Source organism: Stylophora pistillata, chromosome 12 (assembly GCF_964205215.1).
Source record: "Stylophora pistillata chromosome 12, jaStyPist1.2, whole genome shotgun sequence".
Lineage (NCBI taxonomy): Eukaryota > Metazoa > Cnidaria > Anthozoa > Scleractinia > Pocilloporidae > Stylophora > Stylophora pistillata.
Window position 1 is genome coordinate 23,382,673 of NC_142530.1, and position 19,016 is coordinate 23,401,688.

Below are 19,016 nucleotides of genomic sequence, written 5' to 3' on the forward strand. Positions count from 1 at the left end.
TTTTATTTTGGGTAAAGATGTCTTGCCTATTATCATAGCTCAATGAATAGAAGAATTTCACCAAACAAACCGGACAAGCATTGAAGCAGAATAATCCACAACTTAACATTATGAAACGCATTATTATCTTCAAAATACCTTATTAATAACCACAGAATATCTCCTTTGAACTCAAATAGCAAAATGAATAAAATTCACCTTCCAGTACTCAAAGGCAGACGGTTCAGCGATAACTTCCGAACGGTGAGATGGAGGATTTGGCTCTGATTCTGTTCCCCCTGAAAGCCATGTAAATCACACTCAAAACTCACCAACCCCTCCCCCTCCCAGGTGAGGAATAATGACTGGTCACTTAGATGAAGTTTCAAACTTCCTTTGTTTGAAGTGTTTGATGAGGGGAGGGACGAGTGTTATTTTCAACTTTTGACCTGTTTTTGATGTGTATCTTATCCTATACGGAATAAAACATATCTAAACTTGACAAATCAACAAAATACTATTGTCTTTGGTTACGATGAATATATGAAGTTCACATATTTGAAACTGCGGTTATAGATACGTATGATGCGCGATCCTCGCAGTAGAGAGCGCTATTTACGGGATTCGAACCACTGACCTACTACTACTCTCTACTGCGAAGATCGTGCATCATACGCATCTATAACCGCAGTTCAAATATGTGAACTTCATATATTCATCGTAACTGATTTATCATCACAGGCCATTATTACGAATCAACTTGACGGCCTACTCCCAGTTGGCTTGTTCGCTCAATTGGTAGACCGCTGCACTAGTATCGCAGAGGTCAGTGGTTCAAATCCCTTACAGGCCTGATTTTTTTTCAGGTCTGATTTTCGCTATTGCTTAAATAGCGCTCTCTACTGCGAGGATCGTGCATCATACGTAACTATTGTCTTTGTTCGCCTTAATATATTTGAGAACATCACAACTGTCTTAATAGTGCAAGTACCCAAATGATCAGAAAAGTCTGGTTAGAAGAATGAACCACAACAGTCTCCAACAGATTTTGATGAGATTAAGAGATTGAATTTCTCACCAATGCGAAATCTGTTTTTAGTCTGACTTATATCGTCTTCCGTTATCTTGTCACGATGCTTTTACATGCCTCAAATATCTACATGGACAAGGCAGTCGTTCATAAACTATCGGCTAAGAGTACTTAAAAGACGTGTGCACTCGATTGCGCGATTTTTAGCAATCAATGACTGACCCCCAGCCGTATTCCTGAGCACTTAGTGGATTTTAATACTCAGCAACTGAAAACGCATCCTCCATCCTAAAGACAGTTCATCTTCAGTAAGTGCAATATTTGAAAAATGTTTAATTAATAATTCTGAGAGATTCTTGTACAAAAGATGTTAATATCAAACGTGACTTCGTGACTTGACCTTCAGTTGAAACTTGTTGAAATATATACCTTCGAAGCAGTTTGCCGCGAACAACTGACACGCACAGGTAACATGGTTTGTTCTTTACAGTAGTTGTATTCGCCTCATTACACTTCCCGTTTTCTACAATAATGCTCTTTGAAACAGGGAAACGGAAACCGTTGTTTCCTATTTTAGTGTGCCTTCTGATCTGTATGATCAATCCAAATATTTACTACACTCATTACGCGTCATTTCAAGAGATGCTTTGTAACCTTACTAAGAAATCCTTGCTAGGTCAGATACTGGGTTCATTTTAATCATCGCAAGCCACAAGGGCCACAGGAGCCACCACAGAACTTTAACTGATGCCGAGAAAAGTCTTTTCCGGCGCTAAGATTTCCTACCTACGTAAGCATTTAATTTTGTCAATGGCTAACCAAAGAAGAACTAGCTATGAAACATATATAAAACACGTCTTTGACATCAAAATTTGTGAGGGCTATTATGTTGATAACCATGGTAAACTACTAGGCAGATACAAACCAATCCGACAATCATATGTAATCAACTGAGATTTTGTTTTCAGAGCAAAGTATAATTTGACCACTCGAATGTGACGGTGCAACCGACAAAGCGGAAAGGAAAAATAACGGTGTAAATACACATCACGTCTGGACTCTATTGCGTGATTTAAAGCAGTCAATAATTGACCACCATTCCTCTGTATTCCTGAGCACTCAGGGAATTTCAGTCCTCAGCAACTGGAAGCACATCCTACTATGAAAGAAAAGCAGTGAAAATCTACAATAAACCGGTACGCCGTGTCCGTTGTTTCCTCTGGAACAGTTCCCAGGTTATTTATCTCAACAAGATAATTTTGTCTGATGCATTCCAAATCTTGCGTTTTGTTCATTTGTCATCGAAATTACCAAATAACTAGTTGACGGCCATTTTTCGCTGAGAAAATACTAAGGACTCGCTTGCCCAATTTACGCCTGCTCTGCAGAATACTACATGGGCTATACTTCTTATTAGAGACGTGCTCTATGGAACATTGAAATGCCGTAAAGGATCAATTATCATACCCGCTTCACACGGTGTAATCGTGCCCACAATCCATACATCTTACATGTGACTATTCTCGTGATACACATCAAACCTTTAAGTAGCCTAAGTAGGTTTTAGACATCTAACTTGTCTCTTTATTAGTGGGGATTTTACTGCTGGTGCTCGTGGCGGAACTAGTTTCGTTTGCATTCAGGTTACACTGATCTAAATAAAAACAAGCTTTAGCTTCCGCGTTAGCTCTCGGTCTGAGAGATTTATTTGTTACGTGAATAGCAAAAGATAGCTTCTATCTAAAGATTTTTATTCTATGTGCCAATAGTATAGGTAGAATATATCACACCTTATCGAACAAAATCACTCTGATATACGCCGAGTCTTCTGCAGCTGAAAGCTATGTCGGCTCTCCATAAAACAAATGTAAAAGGGCCAGTGACATGATGTTGAATCGCAACGATCCAACACCCTAACCTTCACCGGCTAGATTGAATAGCTGTTTTATTGCGTTTCAATTCATATCACTCAGGCTGAAGATCTAAAGGACCAATAATCACTTTACATCTCAAAATGTAGCGAGGTCTGGCCGGAACTGATCAAGCTGACGAAAATTTCTCTGTGCAATGCCTACTCGCGAGTGGCAATTCCTTCCCAAAATTTCACGCCTCGCTTATCGACTTCTATGAGAGGTACTCTCAGTGTTTGATCGAACTATCCCAGGGTAGTTTCTCCACTTGGTGTTATTCTGTTCAAAATTAGCGTTGCAAAACATTTACATGGTTTACCTAAAGCAAAATGCTAAGCTAACTTTGACTTTCCTCTCCTTAAATGTTCGAGGGACTACCTATGAATAAATCGGAAACCGCTCATTTATTAATTGGAAAGGTGGAGGTGGCCCTGTTCCTGCCACTACATAACTTAATGTGCTCCCCTAAAAGTGTGCACATGAAATGACATAATAGCTGTGGATGCAGAATATTCCACAACTTAACATTATGAAACGCATTATTGTCTTCAAAGTACTTTATTAATAACCACAGAATATCTCCTTTGAACTCAAATACCAAAATAAATAAAATTCACCTTCCAGTACTCAAAGGCAGACGCCTTCCGAACGGTGAGATGGAGGATTTGGCTCTGATTCTATTTCCCCTAAAAACCATGTAAATCACACTCGAAACTCACCAACCTCTCCCCCTCCCAGGCGAGAAATAATGACTGGTCACTTAGATGAAGTTCCAAACTTCCTTTGCTTGAAGTGTTTGCGGTTCAAACATATGTACATCTTAAGTCCGCCGTACGATGAGAGGAGGAACGAGTGTTATCTTCAACGTTTGACCTGTTTTTGATGTGTATCTTATCCTATACGGAATAAAACATTTCTAAACTTGACAAAACAACAAAATACTATTATCTTTGTTCGCCTTATTATATTTGAAAACATCACAACTGTCTTCATAGCGCAAGTACCCAAATGATCAGAAAAGTCTGGTTAGAAGAATGAACCACAACAGTCTCCAACAGATTTTGATAAGATTAAGTGATTGAATTTCTCACCAATGCGAAATCTGTTTTTAGTCTGACTTATATCGTCTTCCGTTATCTTGTCACGATGCTTTTACATGCCTCAAATATTTACATGGACAAGGAAGTCGTTCATAAACTATCGGCGAATTGTACTTAGAAGACGAGTGCACTCGATTGCGCGATTTTTAGCAATCAATGACTGTCCCCCAGCCGTATTCCTGAGCACTTAGTGGATTTTAATACTCAGCAACTGAAAACGCATCCTCCTAAAGACAGTTCATCTTCAGTAAGTGCAATATTTGAAAACTGTTTACTTGATAATTTTGAGAGATTCTTGTACAAAAGATGTTAATATCAAACGTGACTTCCTGACTTGAACCTCAGTTGAAACTTGTTGAAATATATACCTTCGAAGCTGTTTGTAACGAACAACTGACACGCACAGGTAACATGGTTTGTTCTTTACAGTAGTTGTATTCACCTCATTACACTTCCCTTTTTCTGCAATAATGCTCTTTGAAACAGGGAAACGGAAACCGTTCCTTTCCTATTTTAGTGTGCCTTCTGATCTGTATGATCAATCCAAATATTTACTACACTCATTATGCGTCATTTCAAGAGACGGTTTGTAACCGTACTAAGAAATCCTTGCTATGTCAGATGCTGAGTTCATTTTAATCATCGCAAGCCACAAGGGCAACACGAGCCACCTCAGAACTTTCTTGCGTTTTCTTCATTTGTCATCGAAATTAGTAAATAACTAGTTGACGGCCATTTTTCGCTGAGAAAATACTAAGGACTCGCTTGCCCAATTTACGCCTGCTCTGCAGAATACTACATGGGCTATACTTCTTATTAGAGACGTGCTCTATGGAACATTGAAATGCCGTAAACGATCAATTATCATACCCGCTTCACACGGTGTAATCGTGCCCACAATCCATACATCTTACATGTGACTATTCTCGTGATACACATCAAACCTTTAAGTAGCCTAAGTAGGTTTTAGACATCTAACTTGTCTCTTTATTAGTGGGGATTATACAATTCTATTTTGCTGCTGGTGCTCGTGGCGGAACTAGTTTCGTTTGCATTCAGGTTACACTGATCTGAATAAAAACAAGCTTTAGCTTCCGCGTTAGCTCTCGGTCTGAGAGATTTATTTGTTACGTAAATAGCAAAAGATAGCTTCTATCTAAAGATTTTTATTCTATGTGCCAATAGTATAGGTAGAATATATCACACTTTATTGAACAAAATCACTCTGATATACGTCGAGTCTTCTACAGCTAAAGCTATGTCGGCTGTCCATAAAACAAATGTAAAAAATGAGGGCCAATGATGTTGAATCGCAACGATCCAACACTCTAACCTTCACCGGCTAGATAGAATAGCGTTTTTATTGCGTTTCAATTCATATCACACAGGCTGAAGATCTAAAGGACCAATAATCACTTTACATCTCAAAATGTAGCGAGGTCTGGCCGGAAATCAAGCTGACGAAAATTTCACTGTGCAATACCTACTCGCGAGTGGCAATTCCTTCCCAAAATTTCACGCCTCGCTTACCGACTTCTATGAGAAGTACTCTCAGTGTTTTGATCGAACTATCCCAGGGTAGTTTCTCCACTTGGTGTTATTCTGTCCAAAATTAGCGTTGCAAAACATTTACATGTTTACGTAAAGCGATTTGCTAAGCTAACTTTGACTCTCCACTCCTGAAATGTTCGAGGGACTACCTATGAATAAATCGGAAACCGCTCATTTATTAATTGGAAAGGTGGAGGTGGCCCTGTTCCTGCCACTACATAACTTAATGTGCTCCCCTAAAAGTGGGCACATGAAATCCATCCAGTAGCAGTAAAAAGACGACTCAAATACAATTCATCTAAACCAAATAGTGCGAGTAGCCCTCCGCCCAGATCTTGTAGTTTTCACTGTGATGGGAATTTCATCCCCTTCAGTCTCGTCATCTTCTGACTAAGTCTCCTACATCGTTTTCTTTATCGAAAGATAAGTATTCCCCCTCATCTTCATTACTGAAGGGTGGGTTTTCCTCTTTTTGTGTCGGAATCTGCTGGTAACTGTACAATAATGTACCCTTGTAGCTCCAATAGCTTTCGATGCTTGTTAGACGCAGTGAGAGGCCCATTGTGTTCCAAGTCTTTATCAAGAACTGCTCTCGTCCGCTTGCTAAGGGAACTATCTTTGAACATCCTATTCCAGTCACGCTCTCGATACGTCTTGCTTGCCTAAGCCGACTTTTATGCCAGTCTTTCCTTCATCATTTAAACTTTCTTGGGTCCAGCATTGTGAAATTCCCTAGATAGTCTTTCAAGCATCTGTCAACCACGACACTAGTTGAGAATTTCGTATGGACTACTGCTGGAATTATCCATCCTGATGCATTATGCTGCTTTGGCAGGTAAAAAAAGGGGAATTAATGATACCTACGACTTTCGTTGCGGAGAAATAGTCTTACCACACGTTCAATCGCCTCACAGCTTTGTTTTCTTGAGTTTATAAAAGTCGAAGAAAGTTCCACTTTCCCCATTTTCTTTACAGGCTCTTTCTGAATGCCCAAGGAGCATCTCCCAATTTTTAAGGTAGCTTTCCATAAACGAATATAGTTTCTTAACTTGGTGGTATTCAGGAACAGGATGTTTTTCGACCCTTGCTTTAATGACTGTATTCTTGCGATTTAAGAGCTAATGTCAGCAAGCATCAGATAAACAGTGGCAAGTCACCCGAAATTTGCTTTAACTCCTACTTTCATATTTTGTAGCCCAATATGTCCTAATATTTGTGGTGCAGTTTTTTTATTCTAATATATTTTAGTTTTTCGAGAAATTATTTTTTTAGTTCGACCGCTCAAATATGAAAATTTTAACCGTGAATGTTACTCGAGTTGTGTGACCTCGTGTAACGAATATGCTTGACCTCTGACAACATAATCCTTTGCTTTATCTTCTAAACTTAAACCCCTGTCATTATTGAAACTGGCAAAGAAATATTAATCTTTTGGTGAATATTTTTGTCCGACATACTTTTTCTATATCGACAAGTAGCATCAAGACAAAGACAGTTTTAACAACGACCGATATGACAGAATCTATTGAGCTTCTAGCTTTTAAAATACAAAAGGGTGGTTATAAAGTTACTGTCAAAATTCAAAATTTCCTTGTGTATTTGTGTTGTTCTAACGGGAGACGAACTCAAAGTCGGGCAAAACTTACTTGCTAGCGACTATGAAATCAGTACGTTATGCCAAAATGTCGCCACTGTTTACTGGTATAAGTCGCTACAATTCTCGAGAAAAATCTTACATAACACTCTTACCATGGTTACTTAGGATTTTAATAGCTGTTTCGATGATCACGTCATGCTCTAGCACATTCTAGCCAGAGCTGAGTTCCAGTCTATATATCTTCTCCATCTTATTTTATCGGTGCATGACAAGTGCGACACATAAATTCAAATATAGATCAACCCACGGAATACCAAGATATTGTTTTTTTCCTCTTTGCATATATCTAGAAAAACTTTCCAGGAATTTCTGTATTCAGAAATAGTAAAATGTCCAGATTCATCAATGATTCCTTAGCCGGCGTAAGTCAGAGAATGTTTACAAAAGTCAATTTGTTTGACAAGCTACATACTAATTTAGTGTGTTGATCTGTCTGTTCATTTACATCGTTCGCTGGTGGATCTTGCGGGTTTAGTTATCGAGAAGACCGAAGTTGTAAATCTCAAGTCGTTCCCTTGTGCAGCTGTAAAAAAGGCATTTCAAGTCACTTACGGATTTGCAAGTTTTCAGATCCAGAAAATGAAGTTCATCTGATTTTGTCAGCGCGATCCGGCTTTAAGACGCCGAAAGATATCCATGATTTGACAATTTGCCCCATTTATATATCAAACCTCGGTGCTGGGTGGAATATTGGTTTCAATAATAGATGAAGAGTGCCAAAAGAAGTGTCTGGCCATGGTGAAAGCAGGGTTACGTCGATTCCTAAAGGCGATAGGGAAATTAGTATGCGTATTTCACGGATAATGCTCAAGGTATCTGGAAAATTCATACAACCTGGCTCCGGTAAGTAGGCTACTTACCACCGTTTGCAAAATTAGTTTCCTCGATAATTTGAAATTTAGTAGGGAGGGTGTTCGAGTTTGGAGAGCGTACAACATTGAACCTGGCTAATGGTTACCATGGAGTGACCTTGACATTCCTACTTATTACCAGTTGCCCACGCTTAACAAAGCCATACCCACACACTGTTCTAATGTGTCATTCACTGACGTTACCGTAAGACGACGAGTTTCAGCTAAAAGCAAGTCACCTAATGATCAGATAAGTGACACACCAGAGGAAACAGTGTCCGACTCAAAGGAGCATCCAATCATGTACGGTAACTGCAACCTCTGTGATTATGCCTACAACAAGAAATTGGACAAGCTCTCCATCCTTCTCCTTCAAGATATCTGTTCATCCCTTCAGCTTGACATCTCCAATATTAAAGTAAAGCGCAAGAGACCATATATTATGCTAATTGAATCTTTGGGGGAGAAGTGTTCCTGTAAATCCTGAGTCTTGTTTTATTTGTACATAGTTGTTGCGATGGTATTACAATGCAAAGAATATTAACAGAGATAGCGACTTAGTTAAGGTAACGCGTTTACATGCGAGATAATTTAGCCGGTAAAAACAAGTATTTAGTGTCCTTTTCTGTCTTTTTCTCTGCAGATATGAGTGTCGTTTCGCGTTTACGTTATTCAGGTACAAAAGGTCGTCCAAAAGATAAATATTACTTTGCCAGCTTAAATAATGACAGGGGATTAAGTTTAGATGATAAAACAAAGGATTATGTTGACAGAAATACTGGAGGTCGAGTGTATTCGTTAAACGAGATCACACAACTCGGGCAATATTTACGGTGGAAATTTGCATATTCGAGCGGTCGAACGAAAAAAATAATTTCTCGAAAACTAAAATATATTAAAAAAAAAACTACAACACAATTATTAGGACATATTAGGCTACAAAATATGAAGGAAGGAGATAAAACGAATTTTTGGCGACTTGCCACTATATTTCAAATTTGTTTGATAGATGCTGACATCCTCTCTTAAACTTCTCTAATAAAGCGCACTTTACTTCAGTGTTGCTAACACCTTGTCCAGAGCCTACATCAGTGGTTGTTTTGGGTGTTGCAGCCAAGACAGCGATCAAAGACGCCGATACAAAAGCAATCGACTTGTTTCAAAGTTGTCAACTGTAGATGCCAAATCACGCAACAGCAATCCTGGCGCAGCGGAGGCGTTTTTTAACGAGCAATATGTTCACATACCATCGGACCAATTAATTGTCCAATAGGAAAGCTTGTGAATTAACATAATTATATTAGGGAATTAAAGATGGAAATGGAACCAAAGTGATTTCAGTGAGGAAAGGATCATAGTGGTGACAATGCTTAGCAAAAAAATTGTCAAAAACATACTAATCCACAAGATGCAGTTAGATGTAAAGATATGTTCCGAGGACACATTCTAAAGATTAAATAAAAATAGAACTTAAAAAGGAAAATAAGAGAAAGGTACCGAAAGGAAAGGACAGACGAGGAGAGAATTGGTATGTTGCACGGTTCTAGATGATGGTATTGACCTACTAAGCAGTTTGAAAGAGAAAGGTCACTGCAGCTCTGGCCGATTCTCACATATTTTTCTGAAAAATGTATTTTACTGACATTAATGGCATTTGCACTTCAGGCTGCAATCCTACACCCCAGAAAACATTCTCTATGGCAGTCTCGAAGGCCTCTACTCAAACAATTACTTTATGTCCAGTGAATATAGCTGAGCATTCAAGGTCATCCCCTCCACCCGAAACGACTAGGAAGATAAATAAACTAATAAAAGTTTTTTTTACGTATGATGCACGATCCTCGCAGTAGATAGCGCTATTTATGCAATAGCGAAAATCAGACCTGAAAAAAATCAGGTCTGTACGGGACTCGAGCCACTGACCTCTGCGATACTAGTGCAGCGCTCTACCAATTGAGCTAACAAGCCAACTGGGAGCAGGCCGTTAAGTTGATTCGTAATAAACCCGTGAAAGTGATAAATGAGATACTATGAATATATGAAGTTATCTACTGCGAGGATCGTGCATCATACGTATCTAATACCGCAGTTCAAAATATATGAACTTCATATATTCATTGTATCTCATTTATCACTTTCACGGGTTTATTACGAATCAACTTAACAGCCTGCTCCCAGTTGGCTTGTTAGCTCAATTGGTAGAGCGCTGCACTAGTATCGCAGAGGTCAGTGGTTCGAGTCCCGTACAGACCTGATTTTTTTCAGGTCTGATTTTCGCTATTGCATAAATAGCGCTATCTACTGCGAGGATCATGCATCATACGTATCTAATACCGCAGTTCAAAATACATGAACTTCATATATTCATTGTATCTCAAAAGTTTTTTTAATAAGACTTGCCAAAGTTTTATATTTTACACCTTTTTCTCTTTGCAAGTGTTCCAAAACTTCTGTCTACGATTGCTCAAGCATTAGTCAAACAAAAATTTAAAATTTTTATTTCTTTTATTCTCATATAGCTCAACGAAAAAGGAACAAAACCACAGACATGGATGACAAGGATGTCGAAACAATACTCAGTAGATTACGAAAGCAGCTCATGGAATCAAATATTAATCCAGACCAGATTTGTCTTTCATTGGAAAAGCGTCAAGTGATAAGTTCAAAGGAGAAAGCATCTGTGGAACGATCGTTTAATCGAAGTGTAAAGATGCGCATATTATTGTCGCTGATAAAGCGTAATGGTTTAAAGGCATATAATACGTTTCTAAAAGCCTTAGAGGAAAATCAGTCATTTCCGGTCGCCTGCCATCTTTATAAAGAAGGTGGGTGAATTCATGTTTGTGTACACTTTCGAAAACACTTTCATCAAATCGTTAGACATCAACACACGGTCAAAAATCTATAGCAATTATTCCTACTAAAACGAAAAAAAACATACTCAGCTGTTCTTTATCGAAGTAATTTTCTACAGCGTTGGGAAATATATGCACTTACAATTGGAAGAAATAATAGCGGATGAAGCCTTCGTCGTCGTCTTTTGGCAACTCCAAGTACTCATCTTCCGGGTCAACTTCCACAGATTCCTTCATAGTTCACAAATCATATTACGGCCTGTAATGGAATAGTTATCAGGTTACATCCATCTTGGCATTTCACTTCCGCCGTGAAAAATTGGCGTTGTCTTGCCGTGAGTTGGCGTTGTGTTGTTGTAAGTTTTGTTTGCCGTGATACTATGGGCCACCGCAAAAAGGACTCTCATAAATCAAAACACAAACAACAAATGAAAAGGCAAGGACTCCAACAACTGAAATGAGAGAAAAGGACAGCCTAATTGAGTCGCTACACTGATAATTAATTGACAATCAGTGTTTCATTTGATGATAAAAATTAACGGTAAAAAACTACGACGTTTCGAAGTCTGCATGACCTCATTATCAAGTAAAATGTTAAAACTGATGTAAAATTGTAGCTCAGAGATTATCTCTGAGCTACAATTTTACATCAGTTTTAACATTTTACTTGATAATGAGGTCATGCAGACTTCGAAACGTCGTAGTTTTTTACCGTTAATTTTTATCATCAAATGTATTTCTAAACATTCTCTGATTAGAATCAGTGTTTCTCACCGAAAAATAAGAGTATGCAATTATGGCAATTCTTTTTTGTAAATCCTCGTAAAATCAAGAGTATACGTAAACTCGTCAAAAAAAAAAAAAAAATCAGCAGTATGCTGAAGAACATAAAAAGATAACACAAGAAAACATGATGGTAAAATAGTTCCTTTTTTATCTAAACATTTAGGCAAATACCTATGGTATCTCATTAAATTTGGCCTTGCTCTATAATCAGTGGCGGATCAACACACACAAAAAATCGCATAAGTTACGTCCATAAGCTGTTCATTAGATGAAAGCCCAAACTTAAAGTATTCGTCTCATTCAAAAAACGGAACATTATATGACTACTAATGTTACTCTTGTAGAAAAAGCAATCACTCTCTCTAAAATGGAGAATAAGACAAAGAACATCGCGGAAGTAAGAGAGCAACTTTCATTCAAGGAGGAAGAGGTTGACAAATTAAAGGAAGGTGAGGAATACGGTTCTTAACCAGGGAAACAAACTGTTGGGTGATGGTTGCATTGTTTGAACAACGTAACCATAATATGAAAGTTATTTTCAGAAGAAAATATTTAGCAATTTCTGGCTCAAAGCAAAGCCATGTGCGATTTCGCATAGTTGATCAACAGTATGCTGAAGAAGATAAAAAGATAACATAGGAAATCATGGTGGTAAAATAGTTCCATGTTTATCTAAGTATTTCAGCACATGCCTATGGTACCTCTCATTAAAGTTGGTATATTGCTCTTTAATCAGCGGCGGATCAAGGAGAGGGGCTCAGCGCCCTTTCGGGTATAAAAAAAAAAATAAACGCAAAAGGAAGAAAAGCCGGCATGTGTACACACACAAAAAACCGCATAACTTGCATCCACAAGCGATTCATTGGATGAAAGCCCAAATTTAAAGTATTTATCTCATTCACAAATCTGCATATTGGATGACTACTAATGTTATTCTTGTAGAAAAGGCAGAAGCTCTCTCTGAACTGGAGGAAAAGAAAGAGGACATCGAGAAATTGAGAGAGAAACTTTCATTTAGGGAGGAAGAGGTTAAAAAATTAAAGGAAGGTGAGGAATACGGTTTTTAACCAGGAAAACACTGTTGCGTGATGGTTACGTTGTTTTAACAACGTGATTATGACACAAAAGTTATTTTCAGATATTTAGCAATTGCGAGCTCAGGGCGAAGCTATGTTCGATTTCGAATCGTTCATGGGTCTTGATGACATTTATTCCATATAATTTCAGATCTAGATACATCATTAGTTTCATCAGTTTGGTCAAAAGAATAACTTTTTCCGACTGAATGTAACACCTGTTTATATAAGGAATATAACTGGGATTACAGGAGCAGCAATAGGAGTTCAACCCGATGTCGGTACGAGTTTGACTTCTCCTACAAAGCTTATTTCAAAAGGTACTCGAAAATGGACGGCTTATCGATAAAAGTTTACATTCATCTCTGGTCAGATTATTGTTTGGTTTAAAGAGACCAGAAGAGGACCGCCCTGTACATTATATATCGTGCTCAGCAGGGAAAACACAAACTTCGATAGGCAGCTCTGACTGAAGATAGCTTTACCTCTTCTTTCTTTCTCTTCTCGTTATGCGAAAAACTCTACATATTTTTTCTCTCTAAGTTCTGCGAAGAATACATCCATGCCTTAGAGACTTTTTTGCTGATCGGCCAAACTTTGAGGAATAAGTATTAAAAAATTAGGAGGTTTACAAACTTTCATGAAATAAAACTGTATTAGTTTTGCCAAAAAAACACATGGACGACATTGAGTTAAATATGCCTACCTGCACAGTTATATCAAAAAAAGTGAAAGCTAAAACATAAGTAGGAAACCGACTTCAGGTCAGAAGGAAAAGCCCGATGGCTAACGTTTTCTCCGGGGTGGTTTCTATATATATATATTCTGTTATGACAGTTTTTACTTGACAAGAAAGCTGTAACAAAAAACTCATTTCGGAATGTGTCGCTCTAAACAATGTTTAAAAAGTTTTAATTTTGTGGTCAGGGATGATTTTAAAAATTTGATGGAAATGCACGGTTTGAAAATTGGGGCATATCACTTGGGGTGTATCCTCGTATAGTCCCCAATTTTAGATAGGAAATATTCGGTCACGTGATGCGCTTTGACCAATCGCGCACAGTCAAGAACAGTGGTTAGATTATTGCCTTGGATATTCCCCAGTTTTAATTGGTGGAATATTCGCTTTTTTTAGACCAATCGCACAATATTTGATGGATTATGATTCATGACATTGTTCTGAACCTCATCTAATAATTGCTTAATATCTGGAACTTGCTGTAAGTGTAAGGCAATCATGGCAAATCTTAACCAATATCCTGGCCACAAATAATAAAACTCCCTTCTTTTCGCAGAGGAGCTTCAAATCGGTATTAAAATGTCTACGCTCTTTCAGAACCTTTAAATGTAAAATCTCACCGTGACATTTTCATGAGTAGCGATAAACTGATTTTTTTTTCGTTCGCTACCACGCAGCAAATCATATAGTGTAGGCGGAGCTTCGCGATAAGATTGGAATTCAAGACTTGTTTTGAATACCTATCTCAGTTAAATTCTTACATCTTATATACAAGGCGCCCGTATTAAAAAGAGCAGTTTGATATTTTGTTATTGGTTCGTCTGAGACCCATAGCGCCTTCAGTTAATTCCCAGGGAATTGCAATTGCAATTTTCTCAAGCCGTTGTTTTGGGTTTTTCGTAAGTATATAACACATGATGGCGAACATCTCGTCCAAGGTGGTTTATACATATTCTTTTAAAACCCAGTGTTTGCCAAGCAAGAAGCGATTTGTTGTCTCTAGTTTTATTTCTCCAGTTTTGAAAAAAAGCCAGGAAGTAGCAAATAAAGTGGTCGCGAAGTTGAAAACCGAAAATGATCAGTTAAAAGTCAAATTAGACATTTTAGAAGGGGAGCAAGGGCAGCATAACAGTGCTCAGCAGGAACTTCAAAGTAATAAAAAAAGAAATTGCTCCGTACTTTTAAAGACTAGGGGATGCAAATTTAAAGCATAGTGATGATATAGTCTTTCAATATGATTTAAAGTAAGTTATTAATCCCCTTTCTTCAAACTTTATCACGCCTTTGCGAAACAGCGGAACTTTGAAATGCTGATCACTCCGAAGCCATAACTATAGAGAACGAATAGGCGATGCTAAGTATGACGACGTAATAAGTGTTTTGATCATTGATCTCCTGTCCACGGTCATTTTTCCCGCTTGCCCACTTGTGCCTACTGATAGTTATGCAAATTCTAGTTTTAAATAGAGGGTAGAAAGTAGAAGCGCTTTGTAGACAAAATGTTGAGATGATAAGCTGACCACTGAACGAATTTCAGACATAAAACTAGAACCTAGTCTCCCTCGCAGCGGTTTTTTCGGATGTCACGCAATGCTCCCCGCGTCGTTGCGTGACATCCGAAAAAACGGCTGCGAGGGAGACTAACTAGAACCCGGCTACATGTGTCTTTTAAAAGCTTTAAACAGCTTACGGGAGGGTCGGTCGTCAAGGCAAATTGTGACTCGTCCCTAGTCTCCTTATGCGCGGCGGGGAAAGGAGCGTTCTGAGGGAGGCAGGTAAGGCTATAAATGAAAAAGTTAGAATTCTGAATTAATAGGCCTAGCAAATATTTCGAACCTTCAGAAGGGAGTCACTTCCTCAGAAAGTGTATTTTGTGTCCTTTCGACTGGGATATTCCACTCTCTCGTGCTGGAAATAAATGGGTAATGAGATAGTAAAGGGTTTTCATTCAATCGAGACTTAAAATCTGTCGCAGTTCATATCATAACGTTTTATCCCTCGTAGTACATGAAGTACTTCATTATCTCTTCGTATAATACAATGTTGTTCTCCAAGGTGACAATAGTCAGTCAGAGGGGAAACCGTCCGACGTCACTTACCCTTCGCCATGCTACGTAGACATTGCGCCTCGCTAAGCCTTAGGTTAAGCCATCTGACAATTACCAAGAGAATAGAGTATTCTCTTGCACTTACTAAGGACCACGCTTGCCAAATAAATCCATGATTCCACGAGGTTTCTCCTGGTGGTCATGAACTTCCTGAAGTCTTCTAAAATAACTCTAAACTCATACTAGCTGATTTACTTATTAAAACTGTTCTTAAATAGCAATAAATTTACTTAAAATTTTTTCTTTATTTTGAAGAGATAGGAAATTTCTCAGGAGAACTTAAAAAAGCGATGGCCGGAGGATGGAAAAATGCAAAAGAGGGTAAGAAACACAAAGGTGGTCGAAAAGGAAGAAGAAAAAATTAAGTAACCTGTAAGGCTAATGGGTTTGCACTGGTAGCAAATTCGTCAACTAATACAAAAAATTGCCACGATTTGGATTATGGTTTCTCGAACTAACGTTTTGGGCTTAACCTTGCGTAAAAGGGAAAAATTGAGAGTTTACTCAGTTATACTTGGCTACGATGTCTAAAATGGGTGACTTGGTCGCAAAGTGTTCAGGGAATGTCGATTTAGGAACGTCATTAATTTGCTGAATAAGTTCTACAACACAAAAAATGACTTACGTGCACAGACGTTTTATTTTTTTTTCATTTTATATCAGTACTGGTCATACTAACTTCACTGGAAAGGAGGGAAAGGAATAGACGAAGAGTACTCAGAGTCTAAGTGAGGATTCATGTCAGAATCTCTAAATTTCAGACACTGAAACAGAAAGTGACCCCCGCCAAAAAGAAGTCACTGACGTTCATATCTCGTTAATCGCTGATCACGTAGAATCTCATTATGTGAAGGATATGGGGGCTCGCCTGGATATACCAACACCAGTGTACAGAAATATTGAACAAGATTATTCTGAAAACCGTGACAAAGTTTGGGAACTGTTAACCAAGTGGAGACAAAGAAAGGGAAAGGGAGCCACACTGGCAGTTCTAATAGCGGTCCTTCAGGAATTAAAACAAACAACAGCTGCGGATATACTGTTAGGTATGAAAAAGGGATTCACTGATTAGGTGCTCCACAGAGCAGTGACCAACCTCACCCTTGAAAACCCAAACTAACTGTCTGCCAGCAGGGTATGGATCAAACTTAAATAAGAACTATAACAATATGACTGGATTTCTGAAAGCCGTTAGTAGGGTTTCTTCCAAATTACGTAACACTAGATGCCTTCTGTTTCCTTGTTTGCTTGACAAGAAAGCTTCAAATCGAAAATAGCATTCTTAATGTGTCGCTTTCCTAAATGTCTTTAATACATTCTATTTTAAGGTTAGAGATGATTTTGAAAAATTCTGTGTTCTGGTGTTTTTTTTACCCCAGAAAGGGAAGGACTGAATGAAAAAGTGACTCGTGAACGCGAAGAGAGTGCGAAGTTACGTAAAGCTGCTGATGGTGAGAGAACGTACATGATATTGTTAAGACGATATAGCCTTCGTATCAAAGTTTATCTGGTTGGGTGTTATTTCTGTAATTGCTTTATTAATTAAACAAGCGTGAGTTCAAGATGGCTGGATATTGGCCGAGGGACTCTTGTAAAGAATGAGAAAGATGGTAAGTCTTGAGCTCGGTAAAGAAATGCAGAGATGGTTTTTGGTGTGGTCACAAGCGTGGGGTTGGGGAAAAGTTTTGAGTCCTCATAAGGAATGGAACCTCAGATCCACGCTCGTGACTAGACGAAAAAACATTATTCTACATTTCTTTACCGGGCTCAAAACTTACCATCTTTCTTATTCTTAACAAACTATGACGATTCAACGTTGCCGATCTTAGCAGTATGCAAGACGCGTGTCATATATGAACTTCGTACTGGGCCTCGCTCACTATAGAGTCTTCTGGCTCAGTGCAAGAACGTCGGAGCGTGGAATCCGAAGGTCTGAGGTTCGATTCCTTATGGGGACTCAGAACATCTCCTTTATCCCACGCTCGTGACTAGACATCTTTCTTTAATTTACTCTTCCTGAAAATTATGCAATTACTTCTCCTACATCGCTCGCAGTGCCCGTGAGAAAGATGACGCGAATCTTGTGTTCTGATTGGCTACCCGAGCTGGAAAGTTGGGCCCATCTTGCCCGCTCGGGATTGCCCGCATTGATCTCGCGCATTAAAAAAATAGAATTAGAACTAAGTTCATAATTCTTGGACATTTCGGCGATGGAAACGCAAAAACGGCAGAAGCTAAAGATCAAACAAAAAAAAAAAACAACAAATAAAACAGAAGCGGCTCTAGCGGCTCTAGTGAGTTTGTTGTGCTACAAACACAGCTGGCTTTCTTTCCCTGGCTCTCGGAGTAAACAAGGCTTTCTTAATTAAGCGAAACATTTTTTGAAAGATAAAAACTCCAATAAAACTCAAAAAACGTTAGACAAAATGTTGCTTGATTTAAAAAAAGCTGGCGAGATTAGTGACTATACCTATAAAATTGTTTCGTTAAAAATGAGTGAGAATCACGTGATTTATAACATTGATTAACATTTAAGCTTTGTACTTTAGATCACATTTCAGTCAGTAAATCAATTTCAAAAGGAAAGGTCTAGTATAAGTTGCTAACCAGAATCGAATCAAGTCTTTAAGCTAACCTGTAGCCAACGGCCTGCCACAGAAGTAAGTGAAACATGATTGTCAAATTATATTTTTGAGCTATTTTCGAGTCGAACTATTGTATGAGAGTTAAGTTATGCATAGATACAAACGGTTTCGTATTGTTCTTTTGCCAGATCGAATAATTGCAGTATCTTCAACAAAATAACATTCAAATGACACGATTTGTGGTAGATCAGTTCGTCTGCATAGCTTTCTACGTGGAACAGTAGTGAAGGCTTGTGTCCACGATTTTATGGCTTACCAAAAAATCAGAAACTGGGAATTCCTTTCAGACCTATTGTCTCTTTTGTTAGTTCTCTGACTTAGACAATTTCTAGTTATCATGCGAGGATTTTGTCACCAGTTGTTGGGAATACTTTTTCTGCAGCTGTTCCATTTGACGATCAGTAACAGCACATTCGAGAACGCCTCTATATCGCGACAGTTCGATGACATTTTATTCAACTTTAGTTCTTTCCCTGAGCTGTTGTCACCCATATACATCCTCAGCGATGACATAGCCAAAACTGCGAAGTCGACTGGTTCCCTATCCTTTAAAATTTGATTTTAAAACACGGCTTCGGGCCCGTTAAGTTATCAGGACTTTCGAGAAACGGGCCTCAGGTCTGTAGCTCTCTATCCACTCTATCACGAAAACTTCCCTTCTTTGGAAATTGTCTCAGAATGTAGACGCTTCCTAATCGGACAGACTAGAAATGCATAATAGACTGGGAC

At 38.5% G+C, this 19,016-nt stretch overlaps 2 protein-coding genes and 1 long non-coding RNA gene across 3 annotated transcripts in view; 2 read left to right on the forward strand and 1 right to left on the reverse strand.

Annotated features, from left to right (window-relative positions):
- LOC111346044 (THO complex subunit 1) overlaps nucleotides 1-19,016 on the reverse strand; it is a 103,314-nt gene that overhangs the window by 26,150 nt on the left and 58,148 nt on the right. The gene's annotated exons all lie outside the window — the stretch shown is intronic.
- Nucleotides 10,768-12,286, forward strand: LOC148719338 (uncharacterized). Its single transcript, XR_015993782.1, has 2 exons — nucleotides 10,768-10,903; nucleotides 12,064-12,286. It is a non-coding gene; the product is annotated as an uncharacterized LOC148719338 (long non-coding RNA).
- The window catches only part of LOC111345878 (uncharacterized), a 28,529-nt gene continuing 25,380 nt past the window's right edge, over nucleotides 15,868-19,016 (forward strand). Inside the window, exons 1-3 of the mRNA XM_022953172.2 lie at nucleotides 15,868-15,963; nucleotides 16,404-16,688; nucleotides 17,022-17,093. Of these exons, the coding sequence (XP_022808907.2) occupies nucleotides 15,933-15,963; nucleotides 16,404-16,688; nucleotides 17,022-17,093 (388 nt within the window). The 5' untranslated portion in view covers nucleotides 15,868-15,932. The remainder of the gene's footprint in view (nucleotides 15,964-16,403; nucleotides 16,689-17,021; nucleotides 17,094-19,016) is intronic.